General features: G+C 47.9%; 4 protein-coding genes and 1 long non-coding RNA gene across 5 annotated transcripts in view; 4 read left to right on the top strand and 1 right to left on the bottom strand.

Annotated features, from left to right (window-relative positions):
- The first annotated feature begins 1,050 nt into the window (after window positions 1-1,050).
- Window positions 1,051-2,427, top strand: LOC138035134 (uncharacterized protein F54H12.2-like). The gene has a single exon (XM_068881973.1). The coding sequence runs from the start codon at window positions 1,051-1,053 to the stop codon at window positions 2,425-2,427; it is 1,377 nt and encodes a 458-aa protein (XP_068738074.1).
- An 830-nt stretch (window positions 2,428-3,257) lies between these two features.
- Window positions 3,258-3,890, top strand: LOC138035118 (uncharacterized). Its single transcript, XM_068881972.1, has one exon. The coding sequence runs from the start codon at window positions 3,258-3,260 to the stop codon at window positions 3,888-3,890; it is 633 nt and encodes a 210-aa protein (XP_068738073.1).
- A 10,192-nt stretch (window positions 3,891-14,082) lies between these two features.
- LOC138035104 (uncharacterized) lies at window positions 14,083-15,609 on the top strand. Its single transcript, XM_068881971.1, has one exon. It carries the CDS (start codon window positions 14,083-14,085, stop codon window positions 15,607-15,609), a length of 1,527 nt encoding a protein of 508 aa, XP_068738072.1.
- A 3,480-nt stretch (window positions 15,610-19,089) lies between these two features.
- Window positions 19,090-20,045, bottom strand: LOC138037837 (uncharacterized). The gene is made up of 2 exons (XR_011130118.1): window positions 19,888-20,045; window positions 19,090-19,337 (listed from the first exon to the last, which is right to left on the bottom strand). It is a non-coding gene; the product is annotated as an uncharacterized lncRNA (long non-coding RNA).
- Window positions 20,046-20,907: 862 nt separating this feature from the next.
- The window catches only part of LOC138035096 (uncharacterized), a 750-nt gene continuing 306 nt past the window's right edge, over window positions 20,908-21,351 (top strand). Inside the window, exons 1-2 of the mRNA XM_068881965.1 lie at window positions 20,908-21,093; window positions 21,136-21,351. The exon at window positions 21,136-21,351 is cut by the window's right edge and continues 306 nt beyond it. Of these exons, the coding sequence (XP_068738066.1) occupies window positions 20,908-21,093; window positions 21,136-21,351 (402 nt within the window). The remainder of the gene's footprint in view (window positions 21,094-21,135) is intronic.

Genomic DNA, 21,351 nt, shown 5'->3' with positions numbered 1-21,351 from the left:
AACATCAACGACAATCTTGTGCTGGTTCGAATAGACGAACAGTGGGCCCTTCGTATGGGTTGGCTCCAAAAGGTGAATGACACGTACAAGCTGGGTCCTAATCTGATGTACGATTTCTACAATACGAAAACTGCGATTGTGCAGAAGGTCGGGGACACGGAACTACCGAGTGATGCGTTATGGATGATAGACTCGGGAACCTTGGTCTTGAGTTATGCGACGAAGTGGCGATTTATCAACTTGAATGACGCGTTCCAGACGGCGGTGAGCCCTGGTTCACGAACCTTAATGATCTATTCGGACGTGGTGAACAGCAACATCATGGGAGATGCCGAACATCCCCTGGTGCGTGAAGTCCACTATCAACGACGTGGAGGAGGTGACGTCTATTTCGAACCGGTCCACATTCAATGGATGCCCATGCGTCGTACGTATCTGGACGTTGTCGAAGTCAGTGTGGCCGAGAGCGACGGACGACTGGCTACCTTTTCCAAAAAACATCGTAGAACCATCGTGACCTTTCAGTTCCGGAAAAAACACATATAAACCAACGTTGACGGGAGGTCATCATCATCATTCTCATCATGCGTGGGGGTAGTTTGACGCGGTATTATCCTCCATACCTTCGTGGAGCGGGTGCTACCGAAGAGTTGATTAAGATTGCATCGCCCGTCTTGATGAACGCCATGCAATCGGGACTTCAAGCCGCGGCTAGTGGTCGTTCGTTCAGTGACGTCGGAGGTGTGGTGGGACACTCATTGAAACGCGGTTTGAAACGAAAAGCGGGCGCCTTGGTGAAAGCCGTTCTCAAAGCTGGTGGACGGCATGCCTATAAAAAAGCCAAACGACGTGTGACGTCCATCTTTGGACGATGAACCTCCGACTGATGGTTGTGCATTCGTGGTTGCGTCGACAACGCGCCTACCGTCGACGTCAGTCCGCCCCTACCGGTGGTATAAAAGGCAGAATCCCCGTTCAGTACGGTGGTTGGTTGATCCCTCACGTACCGAGAACACGACGACCTCGACGTAGAAGAAGACGACGACGACGATGAGTCTGGAACTGTTTACCATGCCGTCGACGGACATCACGGTCGATTCGTACCGGATGGTGCCGTACAGTGCAGCCATGACGGGCATCGTGCCCATCACCTTTACCGTTCCTGGTTTGGACGAATTTGTGGATTTGGGACGCAGTTTTTTTGAAATCGAACTGAAACTGAATTCGGCGTCGACCAATGGCATCGTGTCGGATGCCAACAGTGCCTCAGATGCCAACAACACCAAGTTTGTGTACGTCACCAACAATCTAGCCCATGGTCTCTTCAAGCAGATCAATCTAAGACTGGGTGGTGTCTTGATGAGCGAACAGACGGATACGTACATGTACAAGTCCTTCATCGAAACCATCTTGAATTACAGTCGAGACGAAGGCAGTACTTTGCTGTCCCCTCAAGGTTGGGTGAATTACACGAACGTGGAGGAACAACTGGGGGCCACGGGAGGCGATGATGACATTTCCACCACCGCCGGATGGGCGCAAAATAATACGAATGCTTTGAAGACGGCCACCAAACTGTTTTACGGCAACAACAAAGCCACCATGATCATGTATCCTCATCTGGCCGCCATGCGAACGGGACGTTTGTTGGTCCCTCGCGTAGAAATGGTGATGGAACTGTTTTGCAACACACCAGACCTTTTTCTGTTTGGGACCAAGACCAGCGGTACAGGGGTCAAAAACTATGTCACGTTGGGTGCAGGGGATATCAAAGTCACCTTTCATTTGTGCCGCGTCAACCTGAATGTCAGTGTGGGCAATGCCTTGATGACCAAGATCGATGTGAAAGGTCAATTGGCTAATTATCCCATGGTCAAAAGTCAAATCCGAACCTTTTCGTTCGATGGCAAGACCACTTTGTGGACCGAAGACCAGTTGTTTACAGGCCGTCTTCCCGACCGCTTGGTCGTCGGGCTGCTGGATAGCAAAGCGTTTAATGGGGATTTGGAGTATTACCCGTATGCCTTCCAAGATTTTGGAGTGAAGAGTATCCGTCAACTGGTGGGTGGGGAAGAATATCCCTATCCGACGTTGGAATTGAATGGCACCAATACGCGGAAAGACTGGTTGGGCTATCAACGACTCTTGGAAGCCAGTGGTTCCCTAGCGAATCATCGTCCTCACATGATCCAGCCAGGAGATTGGGGATACGGCAAGAATTGTACCTTGTTCGCGTTTAACAATGTACCTAGCGGTAATGCCGATTCACCGTATCATCGAAATCCCAAACAAAAAGGCAAGCTGCGTCTGGAAATCCGATTTAATGCCGCTCCCAATAAGAACATCACCATTTTGGTGTTTGGTGAATTCGAAGACAGCTTCCAAGCCGGTACCAACGGAAACATTGTGTATCAAAAGTACGAGTGAGCAGAATGGAATTTGTGCCCTTGAGTGACGTGACCTTACGCACTTTGGCCTTGGACGATCCGATACTGAAACGCGTCTTTCACGGCGTCCATCCCTCTGATGGGCTTCCGTCGCGTCCACCCCGTACGACGCGAGCCGCCTACATTGTGAATACGGATCCACGAGGGGAACCGGGTCAACACTGGTTGGGACTTTGGACGGAACAGAATCGGTGTGAAGTCATGGACAGTTACGGACTCCCGATCACGACCTACCACGCGCCCGACCTGGAGAGATGGCTCGAAGACAAATGGGATTCGGTGCAATGGAACGACCGGACCCTCCAAGCTTTGAACAGTACCGCTTGCGGTCATTATGCTTTGATGTTTTTGAAAGATAGGGTTCGGGGACGTACCATGCACGAGTTTGTGCAAACATTTTCTCCCCACGATTTTGTAGCCAACGACCGAACTGTGGGTCGACAAATACGTCGTCAAATAGTCAAAGAGTACAATGCGTTACCCTGCCTTCAATGTTGTACACCGCATGAGCCGATTCTTCTACATTAAAAATTTACTTTCATCACTTGTCGTGTCTTTGTCTATAAAAAGGGGGCGGATCACACTCTATCCTATAATAAAATGGTCCGTCGTAAGAGACTGCGTCGTAGGAGACGACAGCGGGGTGGGGCGTTGGCCCGTCGTAAACCCCGACTGGAAGATAAGATTGCAGAATTGATGTCCATGTTCTTATCGGGTCCTGCCCCCTCGTTTGGGAAAGTAGGTCTCTTGCTAGGGAAACACGCTTTTAAGGGTATAAAAGATAATGTGCAGCGTTACCGTCGATGAAGGATGATACGGCAACCCAGTAGTACGATGATCGTCGGTCCATCGGGGAGTGGCAAGACGCAATTGACCGAAGCGCTCTTGACGGAAGGAGGTGTCTTTGAAGGAGGTCAGACCAAACCGTGTCATTACTGTTATGCCGTATGGCAACCGCGTTTCGAACGGATGAAAGGTCGTGGGATCCGATTTCACGAAGGGATCCCCGACATCGATCATCTTCGACATTGGTTTGGAAAAAGTCAAGGTGGAATCCTGGTCTTGGACGATCTCATGGACGAAGGAGGGAACGACAAACGCGTGTTGGACCTATTCACTCGAGAATCGCATCATCGGAACATTACGGTGTTGTATTTGTGTCAAGATTTGTTTCCATCCGGCAAATATGCCAAGACCATCTCCAGGAATGCCCATTATCTCTTCGTGTTCAAGAATCCTAATGATCAATCGGGATTTCGGGCCTTGACGTTGCAAGCCTTTCCCGATCGATGGCGTGACGTTCTTCGTCTCTTCGAAAAGTGTACGCAACGCCCGTACGGGTATATAATGATGGATCTTCATCCCGCTTCAGACGATCGGTACCGCCTGTTCAGTTGTGTGACACAATCTGATGGTCCGACCCAAGTGTGGAAACGTGAATGAGTAGCCCAGGATCCCCGTTTGCCCATTGGGATCCCTCCGAATATCAACGTGCCTTGGCAGAGTACCGACGAGCTCCTTCCACACCTTCCAGTCCCGGATCGCCGTTTGACCAGTTTCAATTTGAACGCAATCCCTCCGAGTATCAAAGGGAATTGCAAGCGTACTGTCAACAGCAACAACGACGGAGAGCCAAAGAATGAGCTGCTCGTCGACGTCGAAGACAAGGAGGACGTGCTTTGCATTTGAGTGAACGACTCGAGACCGCCCAACACATTCCTCTAGGAAGCCGATCGTTCTCTGAACCCAGGATGACTTCTTCCCCAGCGGGTGTAGGGAGCAGGACACCACGTACGTCCCCAGCCGGTGTGGGGAACACCATTCCCGACATGGCTCCAAGAAACAGTCCGGGCGGAGTCGGAACACGAACACCCAATAGCACGATCCAAGAGTTTTTGGAAACGTTGGATCAGGGCCGTGTACCGAGGCCCGAACCCAATGCCTTGTTGACCGAACTGGGACTTGGTACCGGGGGATTAGAGACCGATGGGTTTGTAGCCCAACGACAACTCATGATACGTTCTCTTTTGGACGGAAGTATCCCCGTCGCTCAGAGAACACAGATTCAAAGAGATTATGACATCTCTGACCAAGATTTACAAGATTTTGCCGCCAGTGGTCCTTCCAACTCCGCCAATCGTCCTCGTCCCACCACTGGAGGGAAACGTCCACGTCGACGTCCTCTCCCAGCAGGTTCTCCTGCAGGTTCCCGCCGTCGAGGTGGCGGTGGTGGCGGTTTTCCTGGAGGCGGTTCTCCTGGAGGCGGTGGCGGTTCTCCTGGAGGGAGTCGCCGTGGAGGTCGACGACGTTTGGACCAGGACGGACTTCGACGTCAAATGGATTTGTTATCTCAAGACGCCCGTCAACGAACGGATGGACGTCGTATTCGGAACATCACCCATACCAACACCGTGACCACGGTCTACGAAGATGGTGGCACACCTACCGTCCGACGCACCTCTTCCAGACTCAGTAACCCATAAAAGGACATGCATAACTCGTAAATCGTACAATCATGCCCAAGACCAGACGGCGACGACGGCGACGACCCCCACAACGTGGACGCGGTCTCCTGACGGTCCTAGGCAAAGCCGTGGCTGCTGGGTACCAATTAGGAAAAGACAAAAGGTATAAAAGGATGGGCGCCAAAGGAGTCACTGGACACTATGAAGCGCCTAAATATAATTATGGCATGATGAAACGGATTCTCCAACGAAAACCTTGGGCACGAAAAATGGTGATGGATCGAATGATGCGTGGGGATCCACATCCTTTGAGGGGACTATGAAACGAAGAAGAAGAAGAAAACCACCCGTCCGACGTCAGCGTGGCGGGGTGATCCCTTTGGTAGCTGCAGGCGTAGGTGCTCTACTGGGAGGCGTGGCTGCCGTGAGGCGTAAGAATGCTCGGACCCGAGCACGTCACCGTAAACGGTACGACGACATGGTGGCTCGAACACGAGCCGAGGACGCTCGCCGTGGAGACGATTCGGCCATCGTGTACACGCACATTCCTGCCTATAAACCGCCCCGTTACAAAGGTCAAATCTTTCTCGAGAAACTCAAACGTAAACTCAGAGGCCGACGATGACTATAAAAGGACAGTCCAACCGATCCCATGTATCCATGATGGCACGTCAACGTGGCGGTAGCATTTGGTTGGGCGGGAGACGTCAACTCGGACGTGGTTTACCCGTATGGGTACAACGGGGCGGAAACCTGATCATGATCCCAACTTCTAAACCTCGGCGAAAAGGACGCCGCCGACGACGACGAAGACGACCAGGGGTTCTCCGTGTATAAAAAAGAACGCCCCGGATCTATAGCCTGAAACACACCAACATGTCGTGGAGGATAGAACGACAATGGCCGTTTCTACGGAGTGTCTTGAAAGAAGCCGATCATCAAACCCGTCGGGCACGACTTCAGGCCGCCAATGCTGATCAAATCAATGCCGTGAGTGAATTGGTCATGAACACGATCCGAGGGACCATTCCTGTCTCGTCCAAGACAGTAGGGCGCCTTCGACCTTACGAAAAGGTCTTGGGGGACATGTCTCGTCGAAAACATTCTATTAAAAGGAGACGTCAATTGATGATGAATCAGACAGGGGGAGCTCTTTGGGATGGTCTGAACGCCGCTTGTGACGTGGTACGACGAAGTAAACGACACGGTTTAAACACAGCTTGTGACATACTAAGACCCAGGAAACGATAAAAGCCCGTGGACATCGATCCAAAGATCATTTTGCAAACATGGACGATGGTTGGTGTGATAACACGTGGACGTACGGGCCTCGTTCGTTTTGCGCCCTACAGGATCAGATACGTGGGCTTCGACATCGAGTCCGAGAACAATGCGACATTGTCCGTCAATTGACCGATCAATTGCAAGAACGCAATCAGAGTTTGGAGCTCGCCGAACAAAAGATGGGGGTCTTGCAAGAACAAGTCTGCGAATTGAATCGACATCTGGAACGCGAACGATACGAGAAACAGAACCTCTACTATAAAACCAGGGAGAGACGCGAAGATCTTAGTACCTCACGATGAGCGAAGTGGAGACCATTCCAGGATTTGAAAACAAAGTCTTGATCGATCCCCAACGATTACGTCAACTCGAAGACGTGTACAAGGAACGTCTGACCGAAAACCTTCCTTTGGCTAAAGCCGCTCGTATCGCCGCCAGACAAGAAGCCGTTCTCATGTCGGATCAGATTCCTCCAGGTATCAACAATACCTTGGCCACCTCTCTGGCCGACGAAAAGAAACGGTGGACCAAAGCCGTCCGACAACCTCTCGGGTTTGGACCGGATGCCGACGACGAACGCGATACCGAAGCCGATGCCTATGCGCAAGGACCCTTACACTCCATGTTGACGCAATTGGTAAAGAAGAAGAAGAACACGCCCAAGACTCCGGTCACACCCTCAGCACCCCCTAAAGCTAAAGCTAAAAAACGACTTCGATTCATGACTCAACCTAAAGCAACTCCGCCCAAAAAGAAGTCGAAGAAGAAAAAGTCGCCCCCCAAGACACCGGTTCCATCCGTCGATTGGGAACACCTTCCGTTTCAAGGAGATCCCAGAATGATGGGGAACAGTGTGGCCGACTATGCGGAGACGACCGCTCAATCGGTCAAGAAAAAGATTCGTCGTCGCCGTCGTCCCACCGAAACAGATAAATTACAACGCCCGCCCGGTTGGTTGGATTTTGATAAGAAACTCAAACGACGATTGGATGGCGAGGACTACTAAGAGACGACGCCAACGACGACGACGTCAGCGAGGTGGCAAGTTTGACTTGCAGAATGCTTTGGCCAAGACCGGGATCGAGTTTCATTGGCCTGGCTATCAGTACATGGGTCCTGGCACCAAACTGGCCAAACGACTCAAACGAGGTGATCCTGGCATCAATCGTTTGGACAAGATTGCCAAGACCCACGACATGGATTATGCCAAGGCCAGAAATTTACAGGACAAGTGGAAAGCCGACGACAAAATGATTCGGGCTATCAGTAACCTCCCAGGCAAAAAGAAGAAGACGGAGAAAGTGGTCAAGAAAATCATGCAAATGAAACGTAAACTCAAACTTTAATTCAACAATTTTTTCTTCTTAACGAAATTTACGATTGAATATTCTTGTCCGACGATGCCAAGGACCGTAAATGTCAATAAAAGGTACAAAATAAAACTGTCCCGTCTTCTGATTCTTTTTCATTTGTTTTTCCGGGTGCCATAGGGGTTGTCTCCGATAACGCCAGGCTTCACGGAGGGCATGCGCTGTCGCACAACAATACAGTTCACCAAATAGCATGACCGCTCTCACATGACGCCGCGCACGAGGCAATTGGATCTGCAATGGAAATGAAAATGTCCATCAGATCCTCTTCTCATACGATAGTGACGAAGACGCCATATCTCCGCACATCTCCATGGTTCGATTAACCAAGCTTGAGTAGGACAACAGAATTTTTCATGAAATCCAATCTGGATCGGGCTCCGGATCTGGAACGAAATGAAAAGGATAAGAACCCGCAACGAAATGAAAATGTCCATCCGTTCCTCTTCTCATACGATAGATACGAAAACGCCATATCAGAACACACTCTGTGCTCTGTTCCGTCATCAACCAGCCTTGGGTAGGACAACGCATCTGACGGGGGTCCGGATGGGACGGTACGACCACCTAGGAAACAATAAAGTCCAGTTAAGATGAACAAGAGCAGTAGGGAGGTCCCAGACTGTGATAACGTCTCGTCCGTACAACCAAATGTCCTTCGGTATTCTGGTAAACAAAATGTCCCTCTTCATTACGGACCATAACCTGACGACGCCATACAGGTGGATCCAAATAATAAAGGGCCACGCCTCGATCCTCGTCCAATCTCTCCTCCTCCAGGTCCTCATCGTAAGGATAGATCACGCGTAACTGAAATGATCCGATGCCTGTGATTGGGTCCGATCCCGTCTAATTATAAAATCCGTATCGTGTCACGACCGCATCGATGATGGACAGTTTCTGGACGGTCGTATAACTTTCTCTATGACACTCCGCACAGTAACGACGATCCTCGTATCCCACGTACTCCTCGAAATCAGGGGGGAAGACCAGGAACTAAAACATAAACAAAGAAACTCCTGTCAAACGTTCCTCCATTAACATGAATCGAACCTCGGGGGTATAGGGACGTCTCTCGTGAACATGAAAGCGACCACTCCACGTACAAAAACATCGGTCAGCACGGGCCATGATCTACGAAAAATTCATGGTACATCTAGGCGTCAGTTCCCATAAAACGCGCATACTATAATGACCATTCCACACGAGGGTATAAGATCTCTCAACCACAGACGATTTTTCCCTACGACGTTTGTATGTCCCCTGACAATATCGTGCATGCTCCTGCGGCGCTATGTTAGTTTGTTGGTCATTGATCCGTTCAAGACAACGCATGCATGTGATGGGTCCATAAGAACAACAAGGTGAATCCCAAAGCATGAACCCTTCCCCATTGGCGAACACTGTCATGAACTAAAAATAATCACCATCATAATAATAATTAGTGGAGCCATAATTGTTCATTTCGTCTTTGATACTTGTCCAGACTCGAAAATGAACAGCCTCTTCTTTGGAGGAATGGGGTCTGCTAGACGATCCAAATTTAGGTAGACTGCACCAGGTCTAAACAGAAAATAACATCAAGAAAACCACGTTAATAGGAGAATCGACTATCGGCGGCGACGACGGCGACGAATACGGCCATGGATACCGACCGCCCTCCATAACTCCACTACAATGTCCAATTCTTTTACCGTCCAACCCCTCTGGGATGAAAAACGAGTACATCTGTTATGGACACACCAAGTCTAATGAAGAAAAATGGAAAATCGGTTATCGACGGTTGTACACCGTAACGAGTCCATAAAACGGATCCCAAAAATCCACATCAATCCTCTTCCACAGCTCCGCCGTAATGTCCATCTCTTTTTTCGTCCAACCCCGTTGGTATGAATAACGAGTGAACTGGTTTAGACGACACCACATTTAATAATAATAAAGAGAACGATACGTAGCAATCAATATCTCGTCCCAAAAGAGACCCGTGCCCCTAAGACGAAAGCAATAAGAAGTACACGATCCGTGTGCACGCAAAGTACAACGTTGCTGAACAAAGTCTGGAAACATTTCCTGGAACCAAGTTTCCTGTCAATCGGAAAAAACATTACGGTTACCGTAAAAAGGAAACTCATGAAAAAGAGACCGGCGACCACCCGTATGACAACGACGACGTCCGTAGGAGACTTTCGATCCGTCACATCGACAACGAACGAGACATCCGTAACACATGCAATGAAAGGTATTGAGGTCCAATCGTTTCAAACAGTCAATGCATGTGGCGGCGGACTCCGTACAATGCGAACACACCCACTTGATCCAAGACCATCGATCCTCCGACCTCGGTGGATAGCCTTGACGGGTCCTATGTTCCTGCACCACCATCTAAAAAATCAAAGAATCATAAAAAATGTCGTCCATATAAGACTGCCTCCATTGACGCTGTTTCAGGGTTCTCGGGGGTCGTCTCTGTCGCCACACTATGATACCATTTCTCCATGTCCATCTTTGCAACCCATCATCGTCAAAGAACGATTCCCAAATTGACAAAAAATCTACGAAAGAAAAATGACCTATCTCAGTCAAATAACGCCGCCTCCATCGACGCTGCTCCTCCGTTCTCGGAGGTCGTCTCCGTCGCCACATCCAACGACCCTCTCTCCATACCCATCTCGAAATCCTCTCATCCAACATTTCCTCAAATTGACAAATCACCTACAATGAACAAAAAAACCTAAGTCCAACTATATCCCTGACACAGATAACACCAGTCCCCCAAATCATGACGACACGGTGGAAACCCAAAACCCACGTCACAGGTACAAATCAAACATCCTGGACGACGGTAAGACGCATAAGACACCGAACAAGAACAGTCCCACTTTCTACACCTCACTTCCACATAACTACAACGGCATTGCCATTCCACCAAATGATCATCCTTCTCCGGTCTAGTGGGAATTCTATCGGACACCATGACCTACGAGAAAACAACGACAATGAGGAGATCGAAGTGGCATACAAAGAAGACCTCTCCGGTAGATGGGGTATCGACACCAACGACAAACGACCATTCCATCTTGACGACGAGAACGATACATGCCCGTACAATACCGATACCCTGGACAACTCATCATTCCCAAAAGACAATACCGACATTTCATGAGTCGGCTTCCCGCAGGATTATTACCCCCAGGGGGAAACCGGCGACACTGTCCACACTCAAAGACGATAGTCGATTCTCCTACGAACGTCGCCGTCATCTAAGAAACATCAAATAAAATAAACGAATCTATCAGATTCGCTTCGATTTCGACCCAATACAAATAACCAACACGTACCGTGCCATGTTGACTGCAACGTGGTAGACGGAGTAACTCTTCGTGAATGGGTTTCCAACGTTCCCTCCGGTCCATCTCTCGATCCTTCTCCTCCTCTCGATCTCGAACCTCCAACACATGCCGACGTACTTCGGGAGGCAACAGGTCCCAATACGAAGCCTCGTCTCGGGTCGCCGGGGTCTTTTCCGTGGTCTGGCATTCTTTCCGCCAACGTCCATTCTCTTGCTTGACCCACACCTCTTCCTCATCGTTTGGGTCTTGCTCCATCTCCATAGCACGTCTGGCTACCGCCATCTCGAGCGCACGTCTCTTTGGATCGGATGCCATGACTTTTCTGAGGCTCCTCACTCGATCGGGCTACTTAACAGGAATCGTTCCACCAATCCCCGTTCTCCTAAGGGGTCACATGACTCTCTGGGGGGATACCCCCCCATCCCCCCAGGAGACCTATCTCTCTCCGGATTGGTCCATCTAGGGTACACGTCAAGGTCCTTCAAGGTGACTCTTTCTCTATAAAAGACACACCGTCCACCGTCAAAAATAAACATCATGGATAGTGACGATGACTTGGCTCAAGCACTCGACGAGTTTGAACAAATAGGAGGTGCTGCTCCAGGACGTTTCGTCTTTGAAAGATTACCTGTGGTAGAACGACGTAGTGTCCGTCTCGGAGTTCGTAAACGCGTCTTTCAACTTCGCCCTCGACAGATTGGAGCGTTCATCCCCCGACAACGTCTAACGGATGCCCTCGTGCAAGGTCTTCGTAACGCTCTAGACGACTTAATCAATGATCAAGACATTCCCGATGGCGATCGCATTTACATCGCTCTATCCTCCAATCGTATTTCCAATGCCTACAACGGATGGGGACTGCGGGCCGGGGAATGGCACGCTCAAGGTCCACGCGTGGATGCCTTACTTGGGAATCTTTCCCACATGCTCAACTCTAACGAACAATTTGAAATGGACGATTCCTTTACCCTCGCCTTCGTTCACGTACGCGGGGCTCCCACAGGTTCCGGTTACAAAAGAAAACATTTACCAGGGCATCAAGCGTCGACGCGTCTCAGAGAATTCAAGCACTGTGTCTTACGTGTTCCACAGGATGATCAAACTCTATGCTGTCCACGCGCCATCGCTCTCGCTCAAGGGGCCCATCAACATCGAGACGATCCCCCACGTCGCCGACAATGGACCCGTTCTCGCGGCAACCATCGTCACGTCACACGAGCCGCTCAAGAACTTCTAGATGAAGTCGGTCTTCCTCCTCAACCCTGTGGTCCCGAACAACTTCAACAACTCGTCACCGCTCCCAGTCTTCAAGACTACACCCTCGTGGTCGTGGACGCAACCGCGCTTATGCTTGTTTTGCTTACGGTCGTGGGGACACATTGTTAGGACTCTTACACGAAGACGGTCATTACGATGCCTTATCTTCCTTACCTGGTTTCTTCGGCCAAGATTACTTTTGCAGCCAGTGTTTCCAAGCCTACAAGAATCTGGGTCAGCATGCCTGTCGCAACAACCAAGCCAATCATTGCGGAGCCTGCTTGCAAGACGGATGCCCTGATCATACCGAAGCCTATCGACAGTACCGCTCGGCTCAGACACCCTGTATCCACTGTGGACGTTCTTTCTACGGAGACACGTGTCTCCAAACCCATCGGTCCAAGACCCACGCCGGTCAACCCGCGGATGCTGAACATCCCTCCGTCTGTGCCACCCGTCGTCAGTGTAAAGAATGTCATCGCGTGCTACGTGGCCTCAAAGAGATCCGAACTCATCGGTGCGGGTATCGGAAATGTTCGTGCTGCAAGAAAGACGTCGACGTCCATCACCATCGATGTTTCTTACAAGTCGAAATGACCCCCGCCGAAGAACAACGCTTGAGACGACAGCGACTCTCTTTCCAAAGGATCCTGAGTCAGGGGCTTGCGCCTCTCTTAGAAAACGAGGCCGCTGGATTGCACGCTTTCCTGGCGGGCGATTACGAGGACGACGAAGACGAGGACGAAGAAGAACCGCCCTTGCACGTTTTCTTTGAGATTGAGAGCATGCAAGTCGAGGGACGTCACGTGCCCAATCTAGTGGTGGCCGAAACGGAAGACGACGACGATCCTCCCGTCTCGTTCCAAGGAGACGACTGTCTCTTTCACTTTCTGGAATGGTTAGAAACACTGACCGAGAACGGAATGCGACCCCTGACGGTCATCGTTCATAATTTCAAAGGGTATGACAGTTATCCCGTCATCGACGAACTCCACCGGCAAAAGAGAGAACTGGAACAAATCCGAAACGGTGGGAAAGTCCTCCAACTCACCTACCCTCACAAACAGACGACCATACGATTCATCGATTCGCTCTCCTTCTTCCAGATGCCGCTGATCGATTTCCCCAAGACGTTCGGGCTCACCGAACTCAAGAAAGGACACTTTCCACATATGTTCAACACCCCCGAACATCAAACGTATGTAGGCCGACTTCCCGACAAAGACTTCTACATGCCCGACGGTATGTCCGTCAAGAAACGTCGCGATTTCGATACCTGGTACGACGACCAAGCGGCACGAGAGGTCGTCTTTGATTTCCAAGCCGAACTCCTGGCCTACTGCGAATCGGACGTGAAACTCTTGAAACAAGGATGTCTCACTTTCATGCGGGATTTTCAAGCACGTGCTGAATTCAATCCCTTCGAGCAAATGACGGTCGCCTCTGCCTGTAATCGCTACTTGCGTATGCACTGTATGGAAGAAGAGACCATCCCTTCCGAACCTCTCCTAGGATGGCGAGGTCGTATCAATCATTCCCAGGCCTCTATGGAATGGCTGACTTGGTGCGAACACAATCTACGACATCGAGCCTACCTGGCCCTCTCGCCGGAAGAACACGAGGACCACGAAGCCATGGCTCGTGCCTACGGACATTACGACGATTATCATCCCTTGCATCGCCAACGTATTCAGCATGCTCGGATACGGTCGACACGGTCGACGGATACGATGCCGATACCAAGACCATCTACGAATTCTACGGGTGCTTCTGGCACGGATGTCGGACTTGTCATCCCCAACGCACCGACGTGCATCCGACATTACTCGATCGATCCATGGACGAGGTCCGTGCTCTCGTCGACAAGAAACGTACGTTCCTCATCAGCCGTGGGTACCAAGTCGTGACCATGTGGGAATGCGCCTGGAACGCCCTCAAACAAACCAACCAGGACATCATGGCCTTTCTAGCCCGTCAACACCTCCAAGCCCCCCTTGAACCACGCGATGCTTTTTACGGAGGTCGGACCAATGCCGTACGTCTCTACGCTCACGTCGACGAGGAGAAGGAGGAAGAAATCCGATACGACGATTACACGTCCTTGTATCCTTGGGTCAACAAGTACGGCACCTATCCCTTGGGACATCCCACCTTCCTGTACGAACCCGACACCACCGATCTCTCGCCTTATTTTGGTTTGGCCAAATGTACCGTCCTTCCGCCATCACGTCTCTACCATCCCGTGTTGCCTTACCGTAGTCACGACAAACTCACGTTTCCCTTGTGTCGTACTTGCGTCGAAGAGAACATTTCCAAACCTCTTTTGGAAAAGACGCATGCCTGTCATCACACGGACGAAGAACGTGTTCTCGTCGGTACTTGGTGCACCCCCGAACTCGACGTGGCTGTACAGAAAGGTTACGTCATTCAACACGTCCACGAAGCATGGCATTTCGATCAGCAACGCACGGGACTCTTCCAATCCTACGTGGACACGTGGCTCCAAATCAAAGAAGAAGCCAGCGGTTGGCCCGAAGGATGTACCACCCCTGCTCAGAAACAAGCCCACGTCGATGCGTACTATGCTCGGGAAGGCATTCGTCTCGATCCCACCAAGATCGAAAAGAACCCTGGACTCCGAGCCCTGGCTAAGATGATGCTCAACTCCATGTGGGGCAAGTTCGGGCAACGGATCAACAAGACTCAGGTCCGAGAATTCACCGAACCTCAACTGTTCATCGAGTTCCTCGACAGCGATCAACACGATGTCCGTTATGTCAGTTCTCTGACCGAAGACCGGGTCGAAGTCCATTACAAACTCCAAACACACGATGTCTTGCCTTCACCCAACCTCAACATCTTCATAGCCGCCTTCACTACCTGTCATGCCAGACTCCGTCTCTATCGAGCCCTCGATCATCTCGGTGAACGCGTCCTCTACTTCGACACCGACTCGGTCGTCTATCTCCATCGTCCTGGCGACCCACCCTTGGACCCTCCACGAGGCGCCTACCTTGGCGACTTCAAGGATGAATTGGACGCGGGCGACACCATTGTGGAATTCTGCTCGGGCGGTCCCAAGAACTACGGTTACAAGACCAAAAAGGAAAACCTCGTATGCAAGGTCCGCGGTTTCTCCCTCAACGTCGAAGGGATGACTCAATTGAATTACGATGTCTTGCGTCAAAACACTCTGGATGAATTGCATCGTCCTCTAGACAAACCGCGTACCACCCGTGTCACGCAATCTCACACCATTCAAAGAAATGCCAAGACCTACACCTTACAAACCCAACCTTCTCACAAAGATTACCGGCTCGTCTACTCCAAACGGGTCCTAGATCCCACTACGGCCCAGACCTACCCTTACGGTTACGAACGGTTTACCGACGAGGATCTGGATCTCGCTCAAGTCTTGGCTGACCTATTTGCTTAAGGGACGAGGTCGTTAGACACCAGGTCTCCTCATACGTTCCCGCTTGTACATAAGTTTTGTTTGATTAAACCGTTGATGATTCGAGAAAAAAATCACCTCTGGTCTCCTTCATGTTCCCCCGGATCTTGGTCCACATTCTTGACATACTTTCTGTTTGACCCCCCCGATTATGACGTCGATTGGACTTTGACCCCACCGTCTAAACCAATCCTGTTCACGTGTGCACGTGATAATGGCGGACCCTAAAATTTCCACCAATCAGAAGCCGATGCATCTCATTAAAATTTGCTCTCGACCAATCAGAATGCTCCATTCAAAAGTGGCTCGTATTCCCCTATAGTACTACTGTTGGGTTTTCGGTCTCTTCACAGCACACTCACTGCACTGATTGAGATTACGAACAATTGGTCTGTTAATATTGATGATGGTTTACTGAACGGTGTTGTGTTTATTGACCTTCAAAACGCCCTCGACACCATTGACCACAGTATTTTGGTACGGAAGCTACGCAATTATGGAATTGATCAGACCAGTTTAAGCTGGTTTAAATCTTACCTTTCCGATCGCACTCAGAAATGTAGCGTGAATGGCCACTTGTCTAATGCTGCTTTAGTTCCTTGTGGCGTCCCTCAAGGAAGTAACCTAGGACCATTATTATTTTTAGTTTACATTAGCGATTTGCCCAATTGTCTGCCAGTTGCTTCCCCGAAAATGTTCGCGGACGATACAAATGTTAATGTAGCAGCAGATTCATTGACTGAACTTGAAAATAAAATTAACATAGACCTTGAGAATCTTAATCGCTGGCTTGTAGCTAACAGATTAAGTCTAAGTGTCACAAAGACTGAATTCATGGTAATTAGCTCTCACCAACGGATTCGCGTCTCTGGAAACGAAGAAATTAACGTAGAAATTAACGGAAAATCAATCACGAGAGTCCACAAGGCTAAATCTCTAGTTTTATTGATTGACGAGCACTTGACCTGGAAAGATCATGTAGATTAAGTAGTTAAGAAAATATCGAAGGCTATTGGAGCTCTTAAACGAGTAAGACCATTTATATCAGTAAAGACCGCTCTCCAAATTTATCATGCGCTTGTTCGGCCCCATTTTGATTATTGTAGTTCTGTTTGGGACGAATGCAACGTGACTCTGTACGATAAACTGCAAAAATTGCAGAACATGGCGGCTAGGGTTATCACCAAGAGTAGTTATAAAGTGAGTGCTAACCATCTTCTTATCTCACTCCGCCAGGACAATCTCGCTAAGCGTCGAAAAAAGCTAAAGCCATCCTAATGTTTAAAATATTAAATGGTCTTGCTCCAGATTGTCTACAGGACCTGTTTTCAATTCGCGCCACAAAATATAATGTCAGGAATTTAGAAATGAAGCTTAATTTGGCCAAACCGAACACTAATTATCTCAAAAAAAGTTTTAGTTACAGTGCGGCCTCACTATGGAACAACTTACCCAACAATTTACGTACGATCGAATCAGTTAGATCTTTTAAAAAAGAAGTGAATCGATTTTATGACAATGAGGGTTAGGCTCCCACACGGGAACTTTGTAAAACAGTATTTTATTACTGTAGTAATTAAGTACTGAATTTTATTGTACTATAGCTATTGTATTCTTAATGAAGATTTTACCGTGTTTAAATAAAGCATGCATGTATGTATGTATGTATGTATGTATGTATGTATGTATGTACCCCAAGTTCAGTGTAGGGAAAGCCAACGTAGCAGACAAAAATACAAGGATTTGTATGGGAATCCCGATAAAAGGTTTTAAAAGATAATTATATAAAAAGTCTTAACTTATTGCTTTGCATGTGAGTAGTTTCCATTCTTTGTGGATATTTTGCAGATTCAAAGCAAGGGTTGCCCACCGTATTATAAAATCCCGAGGCTGCACACCATTCTGGAAAGCCCGCAACAAAACTGAGTCAAATATTCCTTGATAAGATGTTCCCACGGTTACCATTCCACATTAGAATCAATTGACAATTTCAATCCACCATCGATGCGATGGTCCTCTTAGAATTCTTGCGTTCCCAAGAAAACAAGCTTTCTGTAATGTAACGGGAAACTTTGACTTTACGACTTCTATCGCATTGTCAAAGCTCCTACTCGCTGTTCTAAGCGCTCCAATTACAACCGGAGTGACTCTCCCTTTTTGATTGTCATATTGTCTTGATCTCATATTTAAGTTCTTTATACTTTTCCATCTTCTCCTGTTCTTTCTAGCCGACCCTGGTGTATTCTCGTCAGGTTTTACTTAGCACAACCGGAGTCCGGTCTGGAGTGTTCCAAGACTTTGTCGCAATGGATCTTCACCTCGTCACTTTTAAGCACTTTTTGGACTTTGTGATCGGACCACTTTTCAGTAACTGTAAATTTTAAAGATGTTGTTTTTTGCATAAATTGCAGAGTAACCCACAATGGCTGCCTCCAGTTCTTTTATTCCTTCTGCTCTAGTTTGTTACCTGATTCCGAAACAACGTGGGCAACCGTTTCGTCTCTTTCACCACACATTTTGAGACCACTGTCAATCTCATCCTTGTCAACAACTTTTCTGATGTTCTCGTTCTTATTGCCTGTTCTTGCGCCGCCATTATCAAACCTTCCGTTTCACTCTTTAACCCACTCCACTGTAACCATTCCAAAGATCTATTCCCCGTAATTCCCTCTTTAGGTGTGACAAACCTGCCTTGTCAACGTTGCGGTACGTTTGTTCTCTTTATTTCTCGTTGGATATCCCGCTTTTCTTTTCCTTCTCCTAATAATTTCTCTTCCCACACTGCTTCGTGCCCTCAAAGAAAGAAATTCAGGCCTAAATACCATGGAGTATCTCAGGAACGTAATGCGTTTGTGTCATTTTGCCATCCGTTCAATTGCAACATACAACGACAGGAGTTTATTGACACGAGCTGACAAAAAGTGAAAGGTTATTATAGGGCCACTCATTGTGATATTTTTGCCTCCAAAAAATTTGATAAAGGATCCTGAAACAAGGTAAGGCGAGGGGGCGGCTTCATCCCGTGTGTTGCAGTAATCGAATTTTAAATTTGAACCATAAAGATAACCTTTGATACAGTACGATTTGGGGTTTCATAGCAAATGAAGAACGCGACCAAACACTAAGCGCTGCGGGAAGTTACGAGTGAATTTAATTTCTAAAGCAATATTTTTTTTTCGGGGGAAAGTCTAGTTTCCGCTTTGCATAATGTTCTTCCAATTCCTCTTTGAGGTAAGGATAGACTTTCAAAAGTCCTTCGTCTCATGGGCCGTCCCATGTAGATAGCTTGCGGACGAAGGTCGACTTCTCGCGACTTCGTCGCTCGCGCATCTACTTCGCGTACGAAAAATTATGTTTCGCTCTCAAAAGACATTTTCTCCTGGGATTCTCGTGAGGTCGACTTGTGGCAAGTCTAAGGTAAGGACAAAAACACGCAATTAAACAAGGAATGCAGCAATCCTCTGCTTCCACCATATTCAACGACACTGAAATTATTCTTTTATTTCTCGTGATCTACATTCTATAGATAGTTTTGTTTGTAAGCTACGCTTTCTTATCCGTTGCAGGTTCATGGTCACGGTTAACTGATGAACGGTCTGGTGGAGTCAGTTCACGTAATTAGTATCTTGGTTCCTCTTGTGGGTCAAATCACAGCCCAAGTTCCTTGCCACAGCGCAGACACTCCGGCGACGTTCCTCTACCACTCCTTTCTGCAAAAGCAAGCATATATATCAGCTCTATGATTCATTGAAATCGGCGGCTGAACATGGGATTATATTTTTACGTCTGTTGAAGTAGCCGTTATTAAAGTCGCATGTAGACAAAAAGCGATGGCCTTTTACTTTTGCAGCTCAATCTGATGGACATTTTACACATTTAGAACCATTGTCTGATGCAAAATAATACTAAAAACTATCGCTTTTGACAAAGCTCGCAACCCAATTGACTTGCTCAACCGGTGGACATCTCAACTGTGGGTTCACGGCGTGGAAGTTCGTAACACATTTAAACACGCTATTTTCACACTGGTCCATACAGTCAAGCAAAAACCATCTATCTTATGGTGAAATTATGGTGACGAAGAAGTGCACTTAGACTTGGTCAATTTAAAATGGAAGACTTTCTGAAAATGACCCATACAACTTGAAAGGTCCATGCAATAAAGAGTCTTCAACATGATTCAGTCCGCGGCCTTCATGATCAGCACTGAGCTAATTTCAACAGTAAACAACTTTTAAGCAATTGTAATTATTGCCTTACCGATTTCTTTATTAGCGGATAGCTAGCTGCAATACAATGAGCTTCGTGCACGAGAGACACGACAAAAATGGTTATGAAGAGAAGAGCAACCTTTTCTGACTTCATTCTTGAAATTTTCGTTATCCACTGGATTTACTTCAGTTGTATTCAGCGTCTTTCAAGACTCAATCAAGTTGATGCAGCTTGTAGGATTATTTATATTAAAAGGTCTTCTTGTAGCGAGGATGTTCCACTTATAATGGGAGACAATTCCTTTCTTCGCAGACGTAAAGTATGAAGTAAGGTTTACTTTGTTCACGTGATAGGCCCTGTTTATACGTCGCATTTAATGACACGTATTTAATTGATGATTTTTTTTCGTCTGGGAGACGAAATTGAATGTCAGATCATTTTAGACGTCGAATATAATTTTCGATGTCGTTTTGTGCCTGCATTGACTTTTTTCAGCGGAGAACTTCCAAAAAAAACATGGTGGCGTTCAGAGAGGCAGTAATGCTAAAGATTGCTCTGGCGAGGCGAAGGCGTAGGAATTTGTCTTTTCAGATGGCAACACTTGTAGCAGTAAGGCGAAAATTCAGGCTTCGACTGCTAGCTTTATTATGTTTATTACGGCAGCAAGTGGGAGAAGAAGAGGAACGTTTTCGTAGTATCCGAATGTGTGAGAGAAATGCTGGATGGTGGGAAATGGACAGGTGTGGTCAACTTATGACAATTCAAGATTCAAGAAAACCTTTCGTGTGACGCGCCAAAGGTTTTGCTATATACTAGAGAATATCAGGCAGGATATCACAAAGGATCAGCTGACTGAAATGCCAATTTTGACCAGAGTGCAGATTAGCAATATGTCTTTATCGGCTTGGGAGGGGTGATTACCTGTACACAATAGCAGAATTGTTTGGCGTTGGGCTAGCAACTATCCATGTCATTGTTAAGGAAGTCTGCGAGGCAATCGTTAAAAACTTATGGAAGAAGGCAGTGACAAATCATTTCCCAACTTCTGAACAGGATTTTACAGAAGTCATGGTAGACATGAACCAGTTTTGGCTATTTCCTTGGTGTTGGGGAGCAATTGATGGTTGCCACATCCCAATTCAGTGCCCACCTGGTGGAGAGGAAGCTTGCAAAGAGTACCATAACTTTAAAAACTTTTTCTCAATTGTTATGATGGCCATTGTCGATGCTGCAGCAAGATTCATGTGGGTCAGCGTAGGTTTTCCAGGTAACTCACATGACTCGATTATTTTTTAGTCTACACAGCTATGGAGTGATATCATGGAAAAGAAAGTGATCCCCGAAATATCACAGAACATTCAAGGAACAGACATTTATCCTTTGATTCTAGGGGATTCAGCTTTCCCTTTTCGTATTTGGTTGATGAAACCTTACTCCAATGCTGTTCTGAGTGCTGAACAGCACTATTTTAACTACCGCCTCAGCAGGGCAAGGATGGTATCAGAAAGGGCT

Source organism: Montipora capricornis, chromosome 2, assembly GCF_036669925.1.
Source record: "Montipora capricornis isolate CH-2021 chromosome 2, ASM3666992v2, whole genome shotgun sequence".
In the NCBI taxonomy this organism is placed as follows: Eukaryota; Metazoa; Cnidaria; class Anthozoa; order Scleractinia; family Acroporidae; genus Montipora; species Montipora capricornis.
This window is presented reverse-complemented; position numbering and strand designations above follow the sequence as displayed.